Consider the following 21,030-nt stretch of genomic DNA (forward strand, 5'->3'; position numbering starts at 1 on the left):
TCCTATTAAAATAACAAGCAGAAGGTATAAGCATTTCAAAAAAATGATGCAAGATACATTCAGCTTATTAAACGAAACCGTAGCCTTGATTTGGTCAACTCTCATACCAATGTCATCTTTATAATATTTGTTGAAAGTCTCTTTTCAATAGTCCACAAGTCAATTCCATAAAAAATAATCAGCCACAATAAGTAACATAAGTATCAGTATGGTGTTGTGCAGCTTTTTGCGCAATTTCTCTGCTTCCAAGATTTGAGACTCTGCATCTGCAAGACGATCTTGCAAATCTTTTACAGTCTTCTTCTGTCCTTCATATTCTGTCATTGTCTCGATGGCAGTCAAATCAGCCATCTAGAAAAATAAATAGAGTTGTTAAAACTGACTGAAATAGCTAAATAACATTGAAAAGATGTTTCTTGCTTTACTGCTGCCAAAACAAGATCCTTTCCCTAAGGCATGGAACAAGAATATCAAATATTGCTACAAAGTCAGATATTACAATTCTCGAAACTTAGCTGTAACTAACCTTCAACTTTTCATTTGCTGCAGCAAGCTGATGCTGCAATACCTGTATCTGCTCTCTTTGGGAGGAGCACGTTTCCTGCAAATATATAATTTAAAAAATAAATAGTCATAATAGCAAATACACAACTTTTCATTTGCTGCCCGACATATGTAATCAATATTGTTTGTGTGGTTAAAGGATGTAACCACATTTCCACCAAACAGGAAGCCAGCACCCCGAGGACTCAAACCCCAACCATCAACAACATCTTCTGGATCTGACCACAGAAGATCACACATAGCCCCATCATGAGGCACTTCCTGCTTCCGGTCTATTGTTCTAATCTGTCGAACAGAATATTATCTCTGTTGATGATTGAGAGCTTCAGTAAATAATAAAAACAGTTGGAAAATATATAGCTGACCTGATCTAATGTCGAAATGGCAGGAGATAGCCCCCCATGGACACTAAAAATTTTGTTCTCGATGAGTGCTGATAGACTGGACAAAGGAATCAAGGACATGTTATAACAATTAACATTGTCAAGAAACACTAAAAATAAAATCTGGAGGAGGTTACCTTAAGAAGTCAAATATTTCTGTGCAATATCTCCATACATTTACTGACCCATATTTGCGGAGACACTCATCATAGAATCCATAAACCTGATTAGAAGGAACATTAGTGTTCTTTTTGACAGGAAAATTTAGGATATATTATAACACAACTATAAGATAACAACCTGTGTGATCTGCCGGCTCTCATGATTTCCTCGGATGAGAGTTATACGGTCTGGATACCTAACCTGCACAGATTCGGGAAAATTGGCTGGAGCTGATTCAAAAGCCTAATAGAATCCTGGAAAATTACACTATAGCCACAAGCAGATAATAGATTACAATAGAGGACTACCCTTTTGCTGTATGTATGCTAGCATAAAGTTTATGCAATGGCAATCATAATACTAATTGGGTTCAAACTAGTAAGTCACTTCGACAATCGGTCAGTCATCCTTGCAAATTAAAAGCATGAGATGGAAGCAACAAACTCTGGAAGTAATTAACATAAATTCTTGAAAATTCCATGGATCAACTTGAGGGGAACAACATGATGAGCTTTTGGTGCTCATCCGCTGGCTTTTGTTCCTCTGTTGACTGGTTTTATACATTATCTTCTACCATTGGATGTTTATGACATCAAATAGCTTGAGAAAATGATGATGCAATGTGAAAACAATCAATATCACACAAGATAGTCTTGAATTGGCTGGATTCTTCAGAATCATGATACAAGTACCTTTACTTGGATTTGTTGGTACCTCAACAATGCATGGACAATGCATATCTTGTTCAATCTTTCTATTTGTGAATGTTGGAAGAGGGAGAAAGAAACTTTTCTACTTTGTTTTTGAGAGTCCAAAAATTTACTAAAGCTTATAAAAATACATGCATATAACTACAAGAATAATGGTCATTAGCGACGCTTTTTTTGGCCTTTAACGACGCTTTCGTAAGCGTCGGCAAAGCGTCGCCTATGCTACAGTGGAGAAAATGTATTCTGACGCTTTGAAAAGCGTCGAGAGATTTACCGACGCTTTTTAGCGTCGGCAATTGCAAAATTAGCGACGCTTAAAGCGTCGCTAGCTGTAATTTAACGACGCTTTAAAGCGTCGGTAGATAGCGACGCTTTAAAGCGTCGCTAATTGATTTCTGGTCGAAATTTTAGCGACGCTTTAAAGCGTCGCTAATTGATTTCTGGTCAAAATTTTAGCGACGCTTTAAAGCGTCGTTAGAATATTATTTTTTTTTTAAAATAATTTTTAAAATTTCTAAATATTATTTTTAGAAATTTCTAAATTTCTGTACCAATCGCGAATTTACACATCTACATAGGGCACAAATTGCCTTTTGCACCAGATTAATCACCTAACTGGTTCACAAATTTGCTCAAAATTGTATACAAGCACGACAAATAAAAATAGAAAGAGCAGCCACAGTAGCACTTCTAGGTTGCCGTGTGAATGCATCAATGATTGGCTTTAAGCCGTCAGTATCTCAATCCATGCCGTTCCACGACTGCTCACAAATAGTCAACCCTGAACCGAAATTGAGACTGAATGCTTTTGGTGTTTTAAGATTTCGGGAAGAGTCAAACCAAAATAAATCAGTACCAAAAACCATGTATCTTTCTAGCAAAATGTGTTCTAGTAGTATCATGCGATGGCTGTGTTCTGGTGGGAAACCAAAAAGCAAAGAAAGAAAGAAAGAAAGAAAAGAAAGAGAAGCAAAAGAATGATAACATGAACGAGAATGAGATTTAGAAAAAATATATCAACGAAAACTCAAGAATTGCATTGTTTTTAAACAAATCAACAACATAAAAGGATCATATTTATACAAGCAAAAGTGGCCCTCAAAAGCCTTGGACATAGGAACAGTAGGATGGCTGTAGAAGATTAGTGGTGGTATGAGAAAATCAAGATGGGAGTTCAAATGACAATTCAGAGGATATGCTTGACAAAAAAAATCTTGTTGATAATAGGGATCGATAAAGAAATTATGAGCAAGCCAATGCAAGAGAATGGGTAGGTCTCATAATGCTTATGGCATCACACCTCCATAATTTCCTCAAGGCTGTTATCATCAACAAGTAATAAAAGCTTGGTCACAGAATAAATGAACATCATGCTGTAAGCCAAACTGTGTATTAAGCTGTGTATTTTCTGATAATTTGGGGTCATCTCCTGCCTACCGCTGCTGTGTGCTGATATTTGTCACATTCAACAGTAAATAAACAACCTGATACCAAAAACTCAGCTATATATAAAGCAGGAAAAGAACGTTAGAGTTGTAGTAGTAACATGTGTTTATGTTATTATAGTGCATGACATTGTAAGGCATGCAATTATTATATACTACCATATTTCATCACATACACAGATTACGAGTAGCTGAAGTTATCACACACATTGATAACCAGTTCCAAGGACATTCTTTATTATGATCACGCCTCCAGCTCCTTGAGGAAATCTGAGTGGTCGACCAAAACCTGAGAAGCAGCAGGACAAAATTAGCCATATATTGCCTGTCTGATTATAAATTTATTCTCATCGTACTTTAAGAAGATAGCAACCACAAATAGCGATATTTAATGCTCTTACATTCTCAACCAGATTATAAAGAAGCACTTTTGCCACGTACATTCAAATGGCGCCTTGATTTTAATTCTCCACCATCAATTACTTCACACCTGACTGTGTTGACAGTTTTTGATCTCACAGCCAGAGACATCATCCCTCCTATACCAAGAAGAATAAGGAAACCCATTAAACTTGATTTAGAAGCAAGCAATCTAGCATTTTCATATATCTCAGACAGGTGTCCTGTGCTGTGATGATTTGCAAAAATTGAGATCAAGTCCATCTAGACATATGAAGAAAACTAGGGCCTTAGAGAGGGTCCCTTATTGGAATCATCCTGAGCACGAGCCAAGGGAAAGAGCATACATACAATTCGACTGCATAAAGAAATAATAAAAAGATTAGTGCCATACATACAACTCATGCCAGTATTCTCACACATAAAAGAGCATAAATTGATCTTAATTAGAAGAATAATATTTTATCCAATGCAGAGGGAAGTAGTCAAAAAACACCTTCATTTTTGTTGATTTGTCCTTTTTCTCCGTAATGATGATCATCATAACATTAGCGATAAAATAATGAAAATATTGTAACAGTGGTTCACCCTTTTACTGCTCAACAGATTGCTAAATAACAGTCCACCGATAGAGAATAACAGTTTAATGGGAGGCTGTCACACCAATAATGCGTTTAAGGGATGACTGAAAAAAAAGAGTTGCTGCACACATCCCTGAAAGTTTTTTGCATCTCATGTTCTTGCCTTTCAAGGAGATGAAACTATTAGAACCCTAAACCCTAAAACAAAGCCAAAAGTAAATCATTAAATCAGTAGCATCACCAACCCATTTGATAATAGTGAAGGCCAAAACTCCAGTTCAAGGGTAGAAGAGAAGAGCAACAAGACAGCATTTAGGAAGTACAAAACAATGTACTTCAAAAAGCATAAAAAAATACATATAAACTCCAAAATAAATGCTTCAGGGGTCGCTAGCATCACCATCTCTACGTGCAGATGAACTATCAGGAACCTGTAATAAAAAAACTAAAGCAGTTAAGAATACGAAAATTATTACACTCTTTAAGAAAAATATGATACTTATGCAAAATGTTCAAGTAGATGTAGTAATTTACCTGAGGAGGGACAAACTGATGCAACAAAGATGTAATCTGATTAATCTGAGCCCTCAAAGATTGCATCTCTGTCTGGTGGCTCTGCTTCAACTCTTTTATCTCTGCCTTCAGATCATTAACCTCTGCAGTGCTACTACTCTGTCTAACATCTTGAGTATATCTACCCACTGCAGACAACTGAGTGGGGGTAACTCCAACACCATAACCCCTCACTCGTCCATAACGCTCCGAGCCCATCAACTCGGTAAACACCTGAGCTTCGACACCTCTGGTGTTGCCGATTGAAGATGACTCTCCGATACGCTCTGAAATAAGAGATGTAGCTCTGTCCTATATCTCTCAAAAACAATCAAATTAATTTTTGAAAAATTAATATATATAAAAAATCATTGCAGAAATTATTAATAAATACATACAACTATATCTCTCGACTCGTCTCGGACAAAGCTGCCATCTCGGTGGGTGTGAGTCATCTTATAGAACTCCACCTCACCAGGTTTCCTCCCATGGTCTTCCATCTACAACAAAAAGTATATTGGAAGAGTTTCATCTTATAGAACTATATCATGATACATGCTATATGATACAAGAGTTTCAAAAAATTTCAAAAAAACTTACGAATTCAGCTCTGAGCCTCGCATAACTCTTTGAGCCTGAAGTGTGAGGAATTGTTTGAGATGCTCGTGCGGCTCGACCAATGTCAGAATATGTCTACCACGAAAAAATTAAACATTGTAATATATTAAATATATTAAACATTATATAAGGTATTAAGAGAGAATACACAACCTGTCCTCTCTCGGAAAACCAATAGTGAACAAGCTCCCTCCACTGATGATGGTATACACCAGGAGGACAAACACGAGCAACCTCCTCCTCTGTCATACCCTCGCGCTTCCAGTCGGCCTTCAACTTCGACTTATATTCTTTTCATTTGCGGTTGAGGGACTTTAGCACCCAATCATGGCTCTCTGGAGGGAGCACAAACTTTTTCTACACCAAAACAAAAGAATGTTATAATAATATTAAATCAAAAAATTAAATTTATAATAGTAAGCAAATTAACATACAGTAGCTATCAAATTAACAATATTAAATTCAATTCTTTACCTGTACAAATTTAAGAAGCTCAACTTTATAAGAAGGAAGCATATCATTCCACTTATGATAGTTGAGCGGACACAACTGACCCCTACGCGCATCAGAAACCTTCAACGAGAAATTTTTAAGATCAATATCAACACCGATATGATTTATAAATATAGACATTAGAGTTTAGCAAAATCACCTCTCAATAGGATACATCCATCGGTATTGAACCGGTCCACCAAGTTTAGCTTCCGCCGCTAAGTGAATAAGTAGATGAACCATAATAGTAAAAAATCCAGGAGGAAAGATCTTTTCCATATGGCATAATGTAAGGGCAACATTAGACTCCAATTGATCAAGCACCCTAGGATCAAGAACTTTTGAACACAATGCTTTAAAAAATGATGACAACTGAGAAACAATTACAAGAACTTGATTCGGCGTTGACGATCTTAAAGCCAATGGAAGTATATCTTGCATCAAAATATGACAATCGTGACTTTTAAGATTTGAAAGTCTTTGCTCTTTAAGATTTACGCACCGTGAAATATTCGATGCATACCCATCAGGAACCTTTATATTTTTCAGAACCATTAGGAAAAGATCCTTATTTTGAGTAGACATTGTGTAACATGCAGGAGGTATAAAAAATTTATCATTATCAAGCTCTTTCGGATGAAGCTCTTGTCGTATGCCCATATCTTTCAAATCAAGACGCGCTTTCAAGTTGTCTTTGGTCTTTCCATCAAGATTTAACAATGTTCCAATCAAGTTATCACAAACATTCTTTTCTATGTGCATGACATCAAGATTATGTCGAAGAAGATTATACTCCCAATAAGGTAAATCAAAAAAAATACTCCTTTTTTTCCATAACTGTTTCTGTGTAGAAGCAACCAATGTGTCATCATCATTTTCCTGTTCATATGCATTGTCATCATTCTCAAAAAAGTTAGCATCCTCTAAAATCTCTGATATTAACCCTTCATTTAATGAGCTACCAACATCCTCCCTTCCCCTCTTCTTTAGACATTTGGAGACCTTACCAGGTATGTAATTTGTGCCATGCATTTGTCTAAGAACTTCGGTACCAGTTGGTGGAATAGGGGCAGAACGCAACTCTGTGGTACTATCAAACTGATCATTCTGAAATCGAAATGGATGGTTTGGTTCTAACCATCGACGATGGCCCATATAACAGAACTTTCCTCCATTTTTTAACCAATATGAATGGGTTGAATCTCCACAAGAAGGACATGCAATACGCCCCTTAGTGCTCCAACCGGATAAATTAGCATATGCAGGAAAATCATTAATAGTCCATATAAGAGCTGCACACAATTTGAATGTTTGACCAGTAAAAGCATCAAATGCATCAATACCTTCCCATAACTGTTTCAATTCCTCTATTAAAGGCTGCAAAAAAACATCAATATCATTACCTGGGCCCTTATCACCTGGAATAACCATTGACAAAATGAGTGAAGACTGTTTCATACACATCCATGGTGGTAAATTATATGGAACCAAAACAACCGGCCAAGTGCTGTATGTAGAACTCATAGTTCGAAAGGGATTAAACCCATCAGTAGCCAAACCCAGTCTGACACTGCGAGCATCAGAAGCAAATTCGTGATGCCTATCATCAAATGCTTTCCATGCTAAACTATCTGCTGGGTGTCGTAACATTCCATCTTTTGTACGGCCTTCGTCATGCCATCTCATAGAGGAAGCCGTCTTCGATGATGCATACATTCTTTTCAATCTAGGTATGAGAGAAAAATATCTCAACACTTTAGCCGGTCTTTTCTTAGTCTGTGAAGCATCCACTTCATTCAAAAAATCATGCTCATCTTTAGATTTCTCCCATCGTGAAGATCCACATATTTGGCACGACTCTTCGTTAATATTTCCACCACGGAATAAAATACAGTCATTCGGACAACTGTGTATCTTCTCGTATCCAAGATCCAATTCTTTTACTAATTTTTTGGCTTCATAAGAAGATGATGGCAAAGTAACGCCTTCCGGAAATGCATCATTTAATAATTGGAGAAGCATAGTAAAAGACTTGCTAGACCACCCATTCAAATACTTCAAATGGAATAAATGCACAAGAAAAGAAATCTTTGTAAAATTCTTACAACCCGGATATAGTTCTTCATCACAAGATTTCAGCAAGTTATGATACCGAGCTGTGTCATCATCAGAGTGTATATGTTCTTCAACATGCATAAAATCAGTTGCTGTACGCTCATCACCTAATTCAGTTGCTTCTTGTCCTCCACTAATATCTGTTAAATTTCTAATACTATGTCCAAGAGCATCTCTGAGTAAGCCCCTTATATCATCTTCTCCTACAGGTTTTTTTTCTGTATTACTGGATGCAAAACTAGAGGTGTCTTCTATATACGAGGGTTGGTTACATGGAGATGACAATATCAACTCTCCATGAAATACCCATTCAGTATAACCTCTTGTAAAACCATTCCACACTAAATGTTCTTCAACAGTTTTTGGAGCAAGAGAAGAAGCATTTACACATTTTCGACATGGACATAAAATCTTCCCATTCATATTAGATTTCTGAAAAGCAAATTTAATGAAATTCTGAACTCCATTCAAATATTCGTCACTGTATCTCGGCTTATTCATCCAACTTTTGTCCATTCTAAGAAAAAACAAGGTAAATGATACAGTCAAAAATATACATGCGTACACTGACTCAAGCAAAATTAAGTTAAACAAATAGCACTTAATCAATTAATTCAATGATTGCATAGCCTACATTAACTGACATTGTCTGGAGATTAAAAAAAGGGACAGAGGAAAACGAGTTCTCAAGTACCTGATAAGAGAGCAAGTCTTCCTTTGATAACTTTCCCAAATTTAAACAGTCAGAAGAAATACATGTCCTGCCAAGTTTAAAATAAATTATCGAAAAAATTAGTAACATATTGTCCGAATTTGTCAAGGCTCACAAGAGTGTTGTGTCATAAGATAACATATTGTCCACCTAATGTGACCCCTTCTGTGTTATCAGACATCTCATTAGTAATTCTTTCTCATCTAGTCTACTAAATCCAATGGTACAAGTAATTGATTCAAGAATCTTGGTCAATATAGTCTTAGTTGTATCACACTCATTATACTTGGTGCAAGTCCAACCAACTTAAGACATCCTCAAAGCCTTCCCAATGCAGATCCAGTTAAAAAAACTGACTCTGCTCCAATTTCACAGTTATAAACATTTGCAAGACACAACGGAACTAGATCCTAAATATAAGCAGTCAGTTTATATTGAAAATCTGGATTTTGGTGGTTTGGATCGGCTAGAATCTTGCCCTACCTAGTTGAATGCACATCTTCAGGAATATAGATATATTACAATGATATGACTGTTCTCCATAATGTTCACAAAGGAAATAAAAAGGATGCCTTGGAAGTAAAAGTTACAATCCATCTAGTCTTGCCCATTACCCAATTTCTTCACCAAATTCTCTTCATATAGATATCCTGAGGCAATATCTCTCACATTCTGACGTCAGCTAGCCTTAAAATTACATGCTAGTTTCAAAGTTAAACCAAGCATCAGATAATAGAGTGGAACACCAAATTAAAAGATATCAATGAAGTGCCAAAATTATATAATTATAATTCCAAAGTACAGCAAGTTTAAAATAGATTATATAAATATAATTCCAAAGTACCGGCAGATTAAAATTTATCCCTAAAAAATTAGAGTTGGCAAAGCATGTGTGAACAAACCGACCCTATCTTGACTAATGTTGATCTAGATAGCAGTTTGGAACCATGTCGGCGTGATGTTGGCGTGCTCCGAATCTAGCTGATGATTAAATAATTTGAATGAAGCAATTCTCTAATGCCAATAATTGGAATCTAAGGGCACCCTATCCATGTAAGATAAACTCCCGTGAGCGTTATTAAGATCAGGTCAAACAAAGGAGTCATGTTCTCACTTAGGTTCTAATTATTCTTAATGCATAATGCTAAAGCAAGTCGTATGCAAGGATTTTGAAGCAATAAATATTTGTCGCGAGCTCTATTAAGTTTAATAAGGTCAGACATTTGGACCCCAAACACGCACACATAGTTCTATTTTTAAGCTTTCCTTGATGTCCTTTATCATGTTTGCTTGCTTTCAGATCAAAACTCGGTGGGTTTGGTTGTTACAAAAGATCGCTGGCTTGAAGTAACCAAGAATATTTTACCTAATATGGGCTCATGAATATGGGCACCCAAGAGGAGTAGAGGTACCCCTATATTTACAACGTTCTAATTGCAACATATCAACAAACATGCCTAAACTGATGATATGACCTCGGCCAGTTCTTCCCTTAGATATTGATTTGACTATCAACCAACCATGCCTTATTCCAGACTAAAAAGGAAATGGTAGTTTGGCTGCAGGAGAAGGAGGATAATACCAGCTTATTCCGCACTATCCCCAAACGAATATGGGGATTATTACAGGAGGAAGCTTGGGTTAGCAGTTGAACTCACCTGAGCAAAGACTCGTACGGTAGCGAGGATCGCCCCTTTCCAGGAGAGTAGAATCTTACAAACTCCTCCTATAACGGATAAATGAATTTAATGACCAGATTATAAATACATGAAACAGAGAAACTAGAACAAAATCCCTAAACAATCCGATTATAAAAACAAAAGAAAATCCAAAACATCCAAAATTTAAAGATCGAAGCAAGAGAAGAAGATCCCAAACCTGGCCTTGTCCCCGTCCTTGCCGGCTCCAAACTTCAAACGCCGCGTGAGTGCTCTGCGGCGGAGGAGGTGGAAGATGTCCACGGAGAGGAGGCCAACGGAGAGGGGGAAGAGGGGAAGGAGATGCGGCGGAGGAACGCGATTTGGGGTCGCTCGGCGGAGGGAATGGCTGCGATCGGTGAAAAGGGTTGAGGAGGGAGCTGGGAGTCGGTCGGCGTGAGCTAGCTAGGAATTTAGGGTTGCGGAGGGAGAAGGTCGATTGGGTTTTGTTGTGGGAGGGATAAACTCCGACGACGCTTATAAGCGTCGTCGTATTTTTCCGTTAAGCCGGCGCTTATAAGCGTCGGTAGATGTTTTTTTGCCGACGCTTCTATAAGCGTCGTCGTATTTTCCGTTAAGCCGGCGCTTATAAGCGTCGGTAGATATTTTTTTGCCGGCGCTTCTTAGAAGCGTCGGCGGTTACTGTGGGGAGAAAAAATTTAGCCGACGCTTTTATCTAGCGTCGGCAATATAGAGTCGGCAAAAACTATTTTTGTTGTAGTGATAGGTATGTGTATGTGGCATAAGATTAGTCCCAATGCATGCATACTATAGTCCTCCCCCCCCACCCCCCCCAACCGAGCTAAATGTAAGGGGAAATAATCCTTTTCTTAAGCATGATAATCTCGTTCATACTTCTAACATTCCCCACAATGGAAAATGATCCAGACAAAAAATAATAAAGTTATCTTTATATCTTTTACTCAAGTAGGCATATACCAGAAAAGAATTCTGCAGTGACTTACATAATTCCCTTGTCAAATCCTCCTCCACCTAATGTGATCTGACTGATATCATTGTCCCGCAGATCAATAAGTTCAAGTGAGCTGCTGTAGTCTGTGCCAATGTCTAGAGTTCCATTGAATTGGTTGCCCGGCCCTCAGCTTCCTGCATCAACAAGATCATCAGTTTACGTACGGATGCAGGTCATCTATAGAATTTGGGTGAAACTTTGATATTCCCTATATTTGTATGCATGAGAGAGAGAGAGAGAGAGAGAGCCATTCAACCAAGCAATACTCACGCTGTCTGTAATGGTGGAAAGCTGAATAGAGCCCTTGGAAGCTGCCCTTCAATTTTTAAGGATTCCAAGTATCTGTAGTTATGAAGGATTGGAAGATTCATGAAAAAGTTATGTATTAAGTGGCCTGCAGGCTGCGGGTAATTCTACCATACCCGCAGTACCATGTAAACCATATAAGAAAGTTGTATTGCAATCAGAAAATGCCAGTTTGCAAAGTGATCATAAAGCAAATTAAACAAAATTAACCACCTAAAATATGGCATACAACTTAAATTTCTATAACTAACTTAAATATGGCCAAGTGCTGTATGTAGAACTCATAGTTCGAAAGGGATTAAACCCATCAGTAGCCAAACCCAGTCTGACATCAGAAGCAAATTCGGGATGCCTATCATCAAATGCTTTCCATGCGGGACTATCCGCTGGGTGTCGTAACATTCCATCCTTTGTACGGCCTTCGTCATGCCATCTCATCGAGGAAGCCGTCTTCGGTGATGCAAACATCCTTTTCAATCTTGGTATAAGAGGAAAATACCTCAAAATTTTAGCTGGTTTTTTCTTAGTCGGTGCAGCATCCACTTCAGTCAACGAATCATTCTCGTCATCTTTATGTTTTCCCCATCGTGGGGTTCCACATATTCGGCACGACTCTTGGTTCCTATTTTCACCACGATATAAAATGCAGTCATTCGGACAACTGTGTATCTTCTCATATCCAAGGTCCAACTCTTTTATCAGTTTTTTGGCTTCATATGAAGATGATGGCAGAGTAACACCTTCCGGAAATGCATCCTTTAATAATTGAAGAAGCATGGTAAAAGACTTGCTGGACCACCCATTCAAATATTTCAAATGTAATAAATGCAGAAGAAAAGAAATCTCCGTAAAATTCTTACAACCCGGATACAGTTCTTGATCACAATCTTTCACCAAGTTATCATAATGAGCTGTGTCATCAGCATGTATAGATTCCTCAACATGCATGGACTGATCAATAACTGCCATGCTCATCTTCTCCTACAGTTCTGATATTATGTCCAAGAGCATCTCTAAGTAGGCCCCTTATATCATCTTCTTCTACAGAATTTTGTTCCGTGTCACTACATCCAAAATTGAAGGTGTCTTCTAGATCGGAGGGTTGGTTACATGAAGGTATGAACTCTCCATGGAGTACCCATTCAGTATAACCCTTTAGAAAACCATTCCATACCAAATGTTCTTCAACAATTTTTGGATCAAGAGCAGAACCGTTTACACATTTTTGACATGGACATAAAATTTTTCCGTTCATATTAGATTTCTCAAAGGCAAACTTAATGAAATTCCGAACTCCATCCAAATATTCAGCACTAGATCTTAACTTATTTATCCAACTTTTGTCCATTCTATTAGAATACCGATTGAACTGCAGTTCATATAAAAAAGATAAACACTATTAGAAGGATGGACTACATATAAATTGCATGAAGAAAAGCATGTGACACTTACTATAACCTCACAATATATTGCATGACATTCAAAATACAAAAATAATGCGCTGTAATCATTCTCAAAACAAAACCATAGCTTGTTAAGAAACCTACCTTACAATTTAGACAATTTTGAAGGTTCCTTGGATCCCAGTTTTGAAATCCAGGTCAGAAGATACTAATTGAATCAATATTGGCAAACATCTACTATCACGAGTTGATCAATTCCCATACACATATGTAGTTTCATAGGAGCCTAAAGTTGATCTTATCATTTCTCATAAGGGTAAGTGCACCAATCCAAGATATTACGAATCAAGATCTAATATGCATAAGGGCAAGTAATGCATAATGCATCAAAGTTATATCAAAGTAATGCATAAAAGTATGCATAAATTCGCTTTAAGGTAATGCATAAAAGATATTACGAATCAAGATCTAATATGCATAAAAGTAATGCATAAAAGTAATGCATAAAGTTTTAAATCGGCGGCTAACCCATCATGACAGAACTTCATCTGATTGAAATCTTAGTGTAACTTCCTAAAGTTTCTACCACAATCATAAGCTTAGCATTACACCTTTTTTTCTTTTTGAGAATGCTTAGCAGCACAGATTGGTCTGGTATCCTTACCACTTACCATCTCTCGTTTCTTGTGCTTCTTCTCCCTCTGCAACATAAAGCTCTTTTCTGAAGAAACCATACAACATATAGCTCTTTTCTGAATATATATATTTTTTCTCTTTATTTATCAGAAATGATAATTATTATAACTACAATAATGTAATATCTTTTAATTATTTGGGATAGACTTTATGAAGAACTCGGCTCTAATTAAACGACGTTGATTTCAAGCAACTAGATCACCAACAAGTTCCATGATGGCAACCCATGGAACTTTGATAATTGATTTTATTATCATAAATGCAGAGTTTCACCTAACTTCAGAACCAGTACATGAATAGACAAAACACCATATATAACTAGAGTCTAGATGATCTAGCAGAAGCGTTCAAAGATCTAGTCCTGATAATTAAGTGCAGTTGGTGGCATTTAATGGCGTTTTTTGCAGTTATCTGTTGACTAATGCCGCGGCAACACAGATCACTTTAAAAAAAGCCAGGGATCTTACCCCAATCACCTGCTTTATTAAATGGCACACTTCTTCGAACCAATTCGAACAGGGCAATGAGAACATTTTTGACTTACGAAAGCATTTTTATTACGTGTAACTGGTGCTTGGCAGGTGCCTTGTACATACTTCGATCCGGAGAGATTAAACATTTAAACTTGATAATGGTCTTGCTCAACTTCCGTAGGCCACCAAAAACTATAGGTTGCAAGAATTTAGATAGAGGCCTCCGAAAACTATATATATAATACATGCACACGCCTATTACTATTGAGAATCAGTATGAACGGGGGCATCAAGTTTGTGCAATTGCTAGAGGGCTTAGCAATTAACCGTTCAGATTGTGTAGATCGACGACACATTCGAGATGGTGATGAAAAGTTGAGATCCTGTTTGGATCTTCGCTCTAATGTTGAGTTCAATCTGAAACGGCAGAGATGAAAAAATTCTTTTATCTCTCTGGTAGAAAATTCTTCGATGCCTAATTCGAAAAGTCTTTCAGGAAATAGTGACATCGACAAAGAACTCTAAATGGGAGGCTGGTTTCCTCATAGCCAACAATCGTATTTTGGAAATTGAGGTAAGCTTCTTCATAGCCAACAACATCGACAAAGAACTCTAAATGGGAGGCTGGTTTCCTCTCTAAGTGGACCAATTGAAGGTTGATTCTCATTACAAAGAACCAGATTTCCTCTTTTCAGACTCCAAGGAAAACGGCACACAACTTACATAGATAACCCTTGCAACTAAGCATTTCCATCACCTAATATTATGTATGATTGAACAACTACCACATGCCACCATCAAGTCACATGCATATGAAGAACATCATGTCCTTCAACATTGCAAGTCCAGCTGAATGGATATCTAGAACACCAATTTGTAAATATTCATGAACACAGACTACTTCTTGAAGCTACATATGCTGGAAACAATCATATGCAATATAAACCACAACTTTATCAAGGCATAATCTGCTATTTATGCCAAAGTATGAATAATGAACAGAACATCAATAGCAATGAACACTACAGGAAAAAGGGGTTTTAACGACGCTTTTTTGCCGACGCTTAGTACAAGCGTCGGCAATTTTCCGCCGAGCGCCAAAAATAGCCGACGCTTTTTAAAAGCGTGGGCAATATACGACGCTACTTAGCGTCGTTGTAGGGTTGGCCTAAGATTGGCCTAAGACGACGCTTATTCGCGTCGTTGAAAACCAAATACCCCTCAAAACCCGCGTCCGCCCCCTCCTCCATCCTCGATCGACATATCAAGCCCTAATACCCGCGCGACCCTCCTCTGCCTCCTCCTCCCTCCTCTCCGGCGCCGACTGTGTTGTCCCGTCCTTCTCCCTCCTCTCCGGCGCCAAGCGACGTCCTCTCCTCCTCCCTCCTCTCCGGCACCGACTGTGTTATCCCGTCCTTCTCCCTCCTCTCCGGCGCCAAGCGACGTCCTCTCCTCCTCCCTCCTCTGCGGCGCAACCTCCTCTCTTACTCTCTCCTCTGCAGCGCCGACCGGGAGAGCCTTGAAGGTATGATGTTTCTTCCCCTTTTTCGAATCCATTGTTTTCTTTCGGTTTAATCAGATTGTTGATTGAATGCCGACTCCCGCCTCGGACTCTCCGTGGAGCCTCCGCCGCATCAAAGCCCTAAAGGTTTTTTTCCCCCTTCTCCGCCTCACCCCCCAATCCGCCGCCTCCTTTGGTTTTTGATCTCTCCCTTTGGACATAAAACCCTAGCTCGTATCTCGAGGTTTTTCGATGTCGATTCGAGTGCTCTTTTCCCCCTTTCGTTGATCGGGGTTCGGACGCCATCTTGTTCTTCTTGCCCTGCGATGAGCCTTTTCGTTTTAGTTGTAGTTTTTTTTTTTTTTGCTACTTTGTGGCTGTTTTGTATTGGTTTTTTCGTTTTATATTTCTAAGGAGTTATTTTTGTTGTTGCCACCGTGGGGAAAAAATCTACCTGCTTTTGACGTATTTTATCTTAAATTTTTCTTTTTAAAACGTCTATGTTGGAAATCTTTACATAATCTGTGTTCCTCTCGAAGAAGAAAGCATGGAATTTTGTTAGCTTTACTGATCTGAACACTGGTAATCAGTTCACGTGTTTCCATTTACATGCAAAATTTCCTGATGCTGTTCCTTTTAGCATTTGAGCTGTATTTTTCTTTTTGCACCGCTTAGTGAACCGCACTGTACTTTATTGGATTTTGTAATAAGGTTACTTATTGAATGAAATCGGTCTTGTTTAGGGTTTTGACACATACTAGTGATGTTAGTGATTTGGGGGAAAAAAAGATGCAGTTGGAAGCTGTTTCCCTGTGCTTCAACAAATTGCCAAGTTTTATAAGGTCTTTCTGGTTGAAAATGTTTTGACGAGTCTTGGTAATGGAGGATCACGTAATCAGTTAATATATAACGCTACGTGCCTGAGTGTTTTCTGATCAACCCAGCGACTGACTATCTTGGATGACTTAGATGTCTTGGAAATCTGTAAAATGGCTTTTTCAATGTCCCATGACTTCAAAAGGATGCTGACACGTTTTTTGGGATTATTATTGATGAGACTTTGTTTAAGCTAGATGTCATAGAATTTCTTGGGCTAGTAATACTTTAGCCAAAATGCATCGTATCCTGGATAATAATATTGGCAACTGTACTTGCTCAAGCTGTCGGTTCTTGATACTTTCATCTACTTTTATATTTTACTACCACATTATCTCAACAACCTATTGTCAGAGATAAATTACTTCAAAATTTCTGCCTGTCTATGATTTGCATCAAATAGTTTTGTTTAGAATGCTAAATCATGCAAGAGTTTTCAGTTTCAGTTATCATTTTTCTTTTTATAAATTTTTGTGTGGTGTGTGTATGTGTGGTGATGTGATGTCCACAGTCAGTCTGAGCTATATCAGGATAGATGTGCGAAGGCCCTGCTTAGCATTTGCCTTGGCATATAGGCCAAACAGTTGAGGGTAGGTCAACAGGTATTCTGGCCATCCCATAACCATCCTGCTTAGTCTTGGTAACCATTTTCATCCTTGTAATTTTTCCCCATAATCCATAGCCTTCCTGATTTTGCAGGGAGAATTCCATCTTGAGCACCATTGTCTCGTTGGTGTATTTTTTCTCACATATTATTTACAACCACATAATTTGAAATATTAGAGGCACATCGTGAGACTTAGATCACCTCCATGAGGAGGGTATTAAACTGTGGGGCTAAACCCTGGTTGTTGTCTTAAAAGATACGAATACAAGATAAGTTCCTAGATTTGTTGTTACTCTCTTGATGATCATTAACATCTAGTGGATTTTTCCCTCCTCTTCCGGGTGGCGGCGGTCCCAGCATTCGGCGTCCTCCGCACCCTCTCCTCCAACCGCTTCTCCCGACGAATCTCCGGCCGAAGATATGGAAGATATTTTTCTTGTTCCATTTCTATTTTTGCAGTTTTGATCTCGTGATAGCGTTATAATCTCTAAATGTTTTGATTAACTTGGTGAAATATAGTGTTGGTAAAATGAAGAATAAAGAAATGAGCAATAATCAGCATTTATGACTTTTGTAAGCCTTCGTAGTTTAAGCCTTGGAAGCACAATGAAAAAGGGGTTCTCAAATTCTGGAATATCTCTGTTAAGACGAGGAAGAAAAGGCGTTTTATAATATGAACTGGAACTGTCCTTTAAGTGTGCTGTGAAGGATGGGGTCAAGAAACAGGCAAATTTGGATCGTTGAACTACATTATGGCTGCTATTTTTGTACTAATGGACGAATATCCTTGATATTTATTTCTTTATTATTAATTTATTTTTAAGGTGTACTTAGAGTCTGGGTCAAGGGGGCCCTATGCTCTGGTGCTTTACACCATTGTTGTGGGACTGCACTAACTAGAGTGTGTTAGAAAGAAAAGGTGAAGGGTAGTATCAGGGGATGCTTTTTTTTTTTTGTTCAAAAAAAAATCTACATGTTACTTCTATTTTCTTAGTTTAGATGTTAATGGTTTTCATCCCACAGTAACAATCACTATGATACTTCTGGCAAAAAAAGTTATTTTAGAAGTCACAAATACCTTTTATATGAATGTTTGTGATTTCTGTTGGATGAGCCATTTGGGATTTTTGTTGTGGTAGGGAAGACAATGAATCATGACAATATATATGTTTGGAGAGGTTAGATGGGTGTTTAGGTGAGCTTTTTGTCGTCTTCTTTTTCTTCTTTTGTTTTCCCCCCTTTCTCCTCTTTGCTGATTGTCTCTGTGAAGGATATGGCATACGGGGTTATCAGGTTGTTGCTCTGAAAATCTTTGAAGGGCTTAAGAATTGATATAAAGGTGTTCTAGAGAACAGCAGACATAAAATCCTAGGAATGCAGCCAAATTTCCAAGCATTTGGAAGATGCATAAATATCAAGGCCTGAAGAGAATTAGATGATTAACTAATTGACTGCATGCACACACATCACATATATCTTGAACAGGTGTCTAGTATCAAGGAATGTAAAACCCAAGAAAAACATTCTAGCTAAACTGGGTGGCGTAAATGAGAATACAGCATTTGCTGTTGAATATGAACACACTTATTCAGATGATAACTTTGTTGGTGCCAACCACTTGAAATTTGCTTAACATGATAATTTAAGTAACAACTGCCTCAACAACTGTATGTATGTTCAGAAAAACTAGCTACTGGTCCAGAGATATGAGACATTTCATACCACAGAGAGAGTTTATATATTCGAGTGCACACAAAAGAAGGGGGTTGGAGGGGGTTTTCAGCAAGAGTGATAAAAGTTCAGTGAGAGGGGAAGTTAATAAAAGTTTTCGAAACTAATAAGGCAACAGAAAAGAAATGCCTGAAGTGGATTTACATCATGATTAGAAGCAAGAAAAGAGCATTGACTTGGTTCAACTATTCATAAATGTTTGAAAAGAATCTTGCGGTCTTACAATGTTTAAAGCACAGGTGAAACAGACATATTCTATTGCAATTTCATTTAGATTTTATTTATTATTTAACTAATATTGCTTCTTTTTGTGCATACGAAGGTAACAACATGCCGCGAAGAAAACGATTCAGAGATGTTGAGTTTCAGCACAACATCCGTGGGATCTTCTTCCGATCAGTCCCAACAGCCCGACGAGCCCCAGCAGCACGAGTCTCAGTCTGCCGCACGTGCCACCTGTTGATTGTCCAGACCATGGATGACATGCACATCCAGGGTAAGGTGGAGTTTTATAAGATGACTCACACCCATAGAGATGGCAGTTTGTTCGGGAGGAGTCAAGAGATATATTTGTATGTATTCATCTTTGACTCTTTCAATGATGTTTTTATTAGTTCTATTATTGGCATGCATTAATATGACTTTTTCTTTTGAGATATATAGGACAGGGCAACACTCTTATTCAGAGCGCGTCGGAGAGTCATCATCATCCGACGCGACCAGTCATGTCGAAGCTCAGGTGCTCGCTGAATTACTGGGCCCAGAGCGTTATGGTAGAGTGAGGGGTTATGGCGTTGGAGTTACCCCCACTCAGTTGTCTGCAGTGGGCATGTATACAAGAAATGCTGAAGAAGGCCAGTACCAATGCAGAAGTTAGTAGACTTCGGGCAACAATTGAAGATATGAAGGATCGCCATCAGGCAGAGTTGGCAGAGCTGGAAGCCAGAACCAACAAACTTTGCAGTCTCAGCTTGAGCATATTTCATCTATGTTACAGCGATTGCTCCCTCCTCAGTTAAATAACTATATGTATTTGATGACTATACATAATTATTACTTATTTTGCATGAGTTAATAATTTTCATATTCCCTAACTTCTAAAGTTTTTTTTTTTTTTAGGTTCCTGATACTTCAACAGCTCGCAGAGATGATGATGGGGCTGAATGCGGTCCCTGATATTTTTTAGACTGTTATTTATGAGTTTTATATGTATCTTTCTTATATTTTTCAAAATACATTGTAATTCTAAACTTATGTAAATTTAATCTTATATGGACAATATGAATGTTTCGAATGATCTGTATGTTTGTCTTGATGTAAATGTAATGCAGGTTCATATTTGCTATAATATCTTTTTTAATATGCTTTTGTTTTTTTTTTAAAACAAAAGCCACTCCCAGACGCTTTAAAGCGTCGTTAAAAACCCCTTTGGCTGGCACGCCATCGCCGACGCTTAGTAGCGTCGGTGAAAACCCATAGCTGCGGCTTACCTTTGGGCTTTTCCCGACGCTTTAAAGCGTCGGAGAATGGTGTGTTTTTCCGAACGCTTACATTAGCGTCGGGAAAGACCAGTTCTTTTCTGGGGCTTCCTTTGGGATTTCCCGACGCTTAAAGCGTCGGGATTTCCGACGCTTACATTAGCGTCCGGGAAAGCCCAATTTTTTCTGGGCTTCCTTTGGCTTTCCTGATGCTTTAAGAGCGTCGGGTAATGTGTTTTTGCCGGACGCGCTTCCTTTTAGCGTCGGGAAAGCCCTGGTTTTTTCCGACGCTTTCTATTAGCGTCGGCAAAAACATTTGCCACTCTGGTATCGCCAACGCTTTTGCGACGCCTCTGTTTGCGTTGCGGGTAACTTTAGCCGACGCTTATAAGCGTCGGGTAAAGATTATTAAAAAGCGTCGGGAAAGATCATCTTCTTGTAGTGGAAAACAAGATAAATATCCACAGGAATTTGCACATGTTCAAACTTGCACTCGTTTTCATAACTTTTGTCCTGTGCAGTAAGCCACAAAGGATCAAGCATAAATACTGAAAAA

General features: G+C 38.2%; 1 protein-coding gene and 1 long non-coding RNA gene across 2 annotated transcripts; both read right to left on the minus strand.

Annotated features, from left to right (window-relative positions):
- Nucleotides 1-651: 651 nt before the first annotated feature.
- Nucleotides 652-3,927, minus strand: LOC120108533 (serine/threonine-protein phosphatase PP-X isozyme 2-like; the record flags this gene model as incomplete). Its single annotated transcript, XM_039122162.1, has 5 exons — nt 3,706-3,927; nt 1,248-1,352; nt 1,085-1,170; nt 930-1,005; nt 652-849 (listed from the first exon to the last, which is right to left on the minus strand). Coding segments are annotated over exons 1-5 (687 nt in total), but the record flags the coding sequence as incomplete, so codon positions are not given.
- Nucleotides 3,928-5,205: 1,278 nt separating this feature from the next.
- LOC120108534 lies at nt 5,206-5,947 on the minus strand. Its single transcript, XR_005509843.1, has 4 exons — nt 5,889-5,947; nt 5,568-5,771; nt 5,397-5,489; nt 5,206-5,296 (listed from the first exon to the last, which is right to left on the minus strand). It is a non-coding gene; the product is annotated as an uncharacterized LOC120108534 (long non-coding RNA).
- Between the last annotated feature and the right edge of the window lie 15,083 nt (nt 5,948-21,030).

This window comes from Phoenix dactylifera, unplaced genomic scaffold (genome assembly GCF_009389715.1).
Source record: "Phoenix dactylifera cultivar Barhee BC4 unplaced genomic scaffold, palm_55x_up_171113_PBpolish2nd_filt_p 001383F, whole genome shotgun sequence".
NCBI lineage: Eukaryota > Viridiplantae > Streptophyta > Magnoliopsida > Arecales > Arecaceae > Phoenix > Phoenix dactylifera.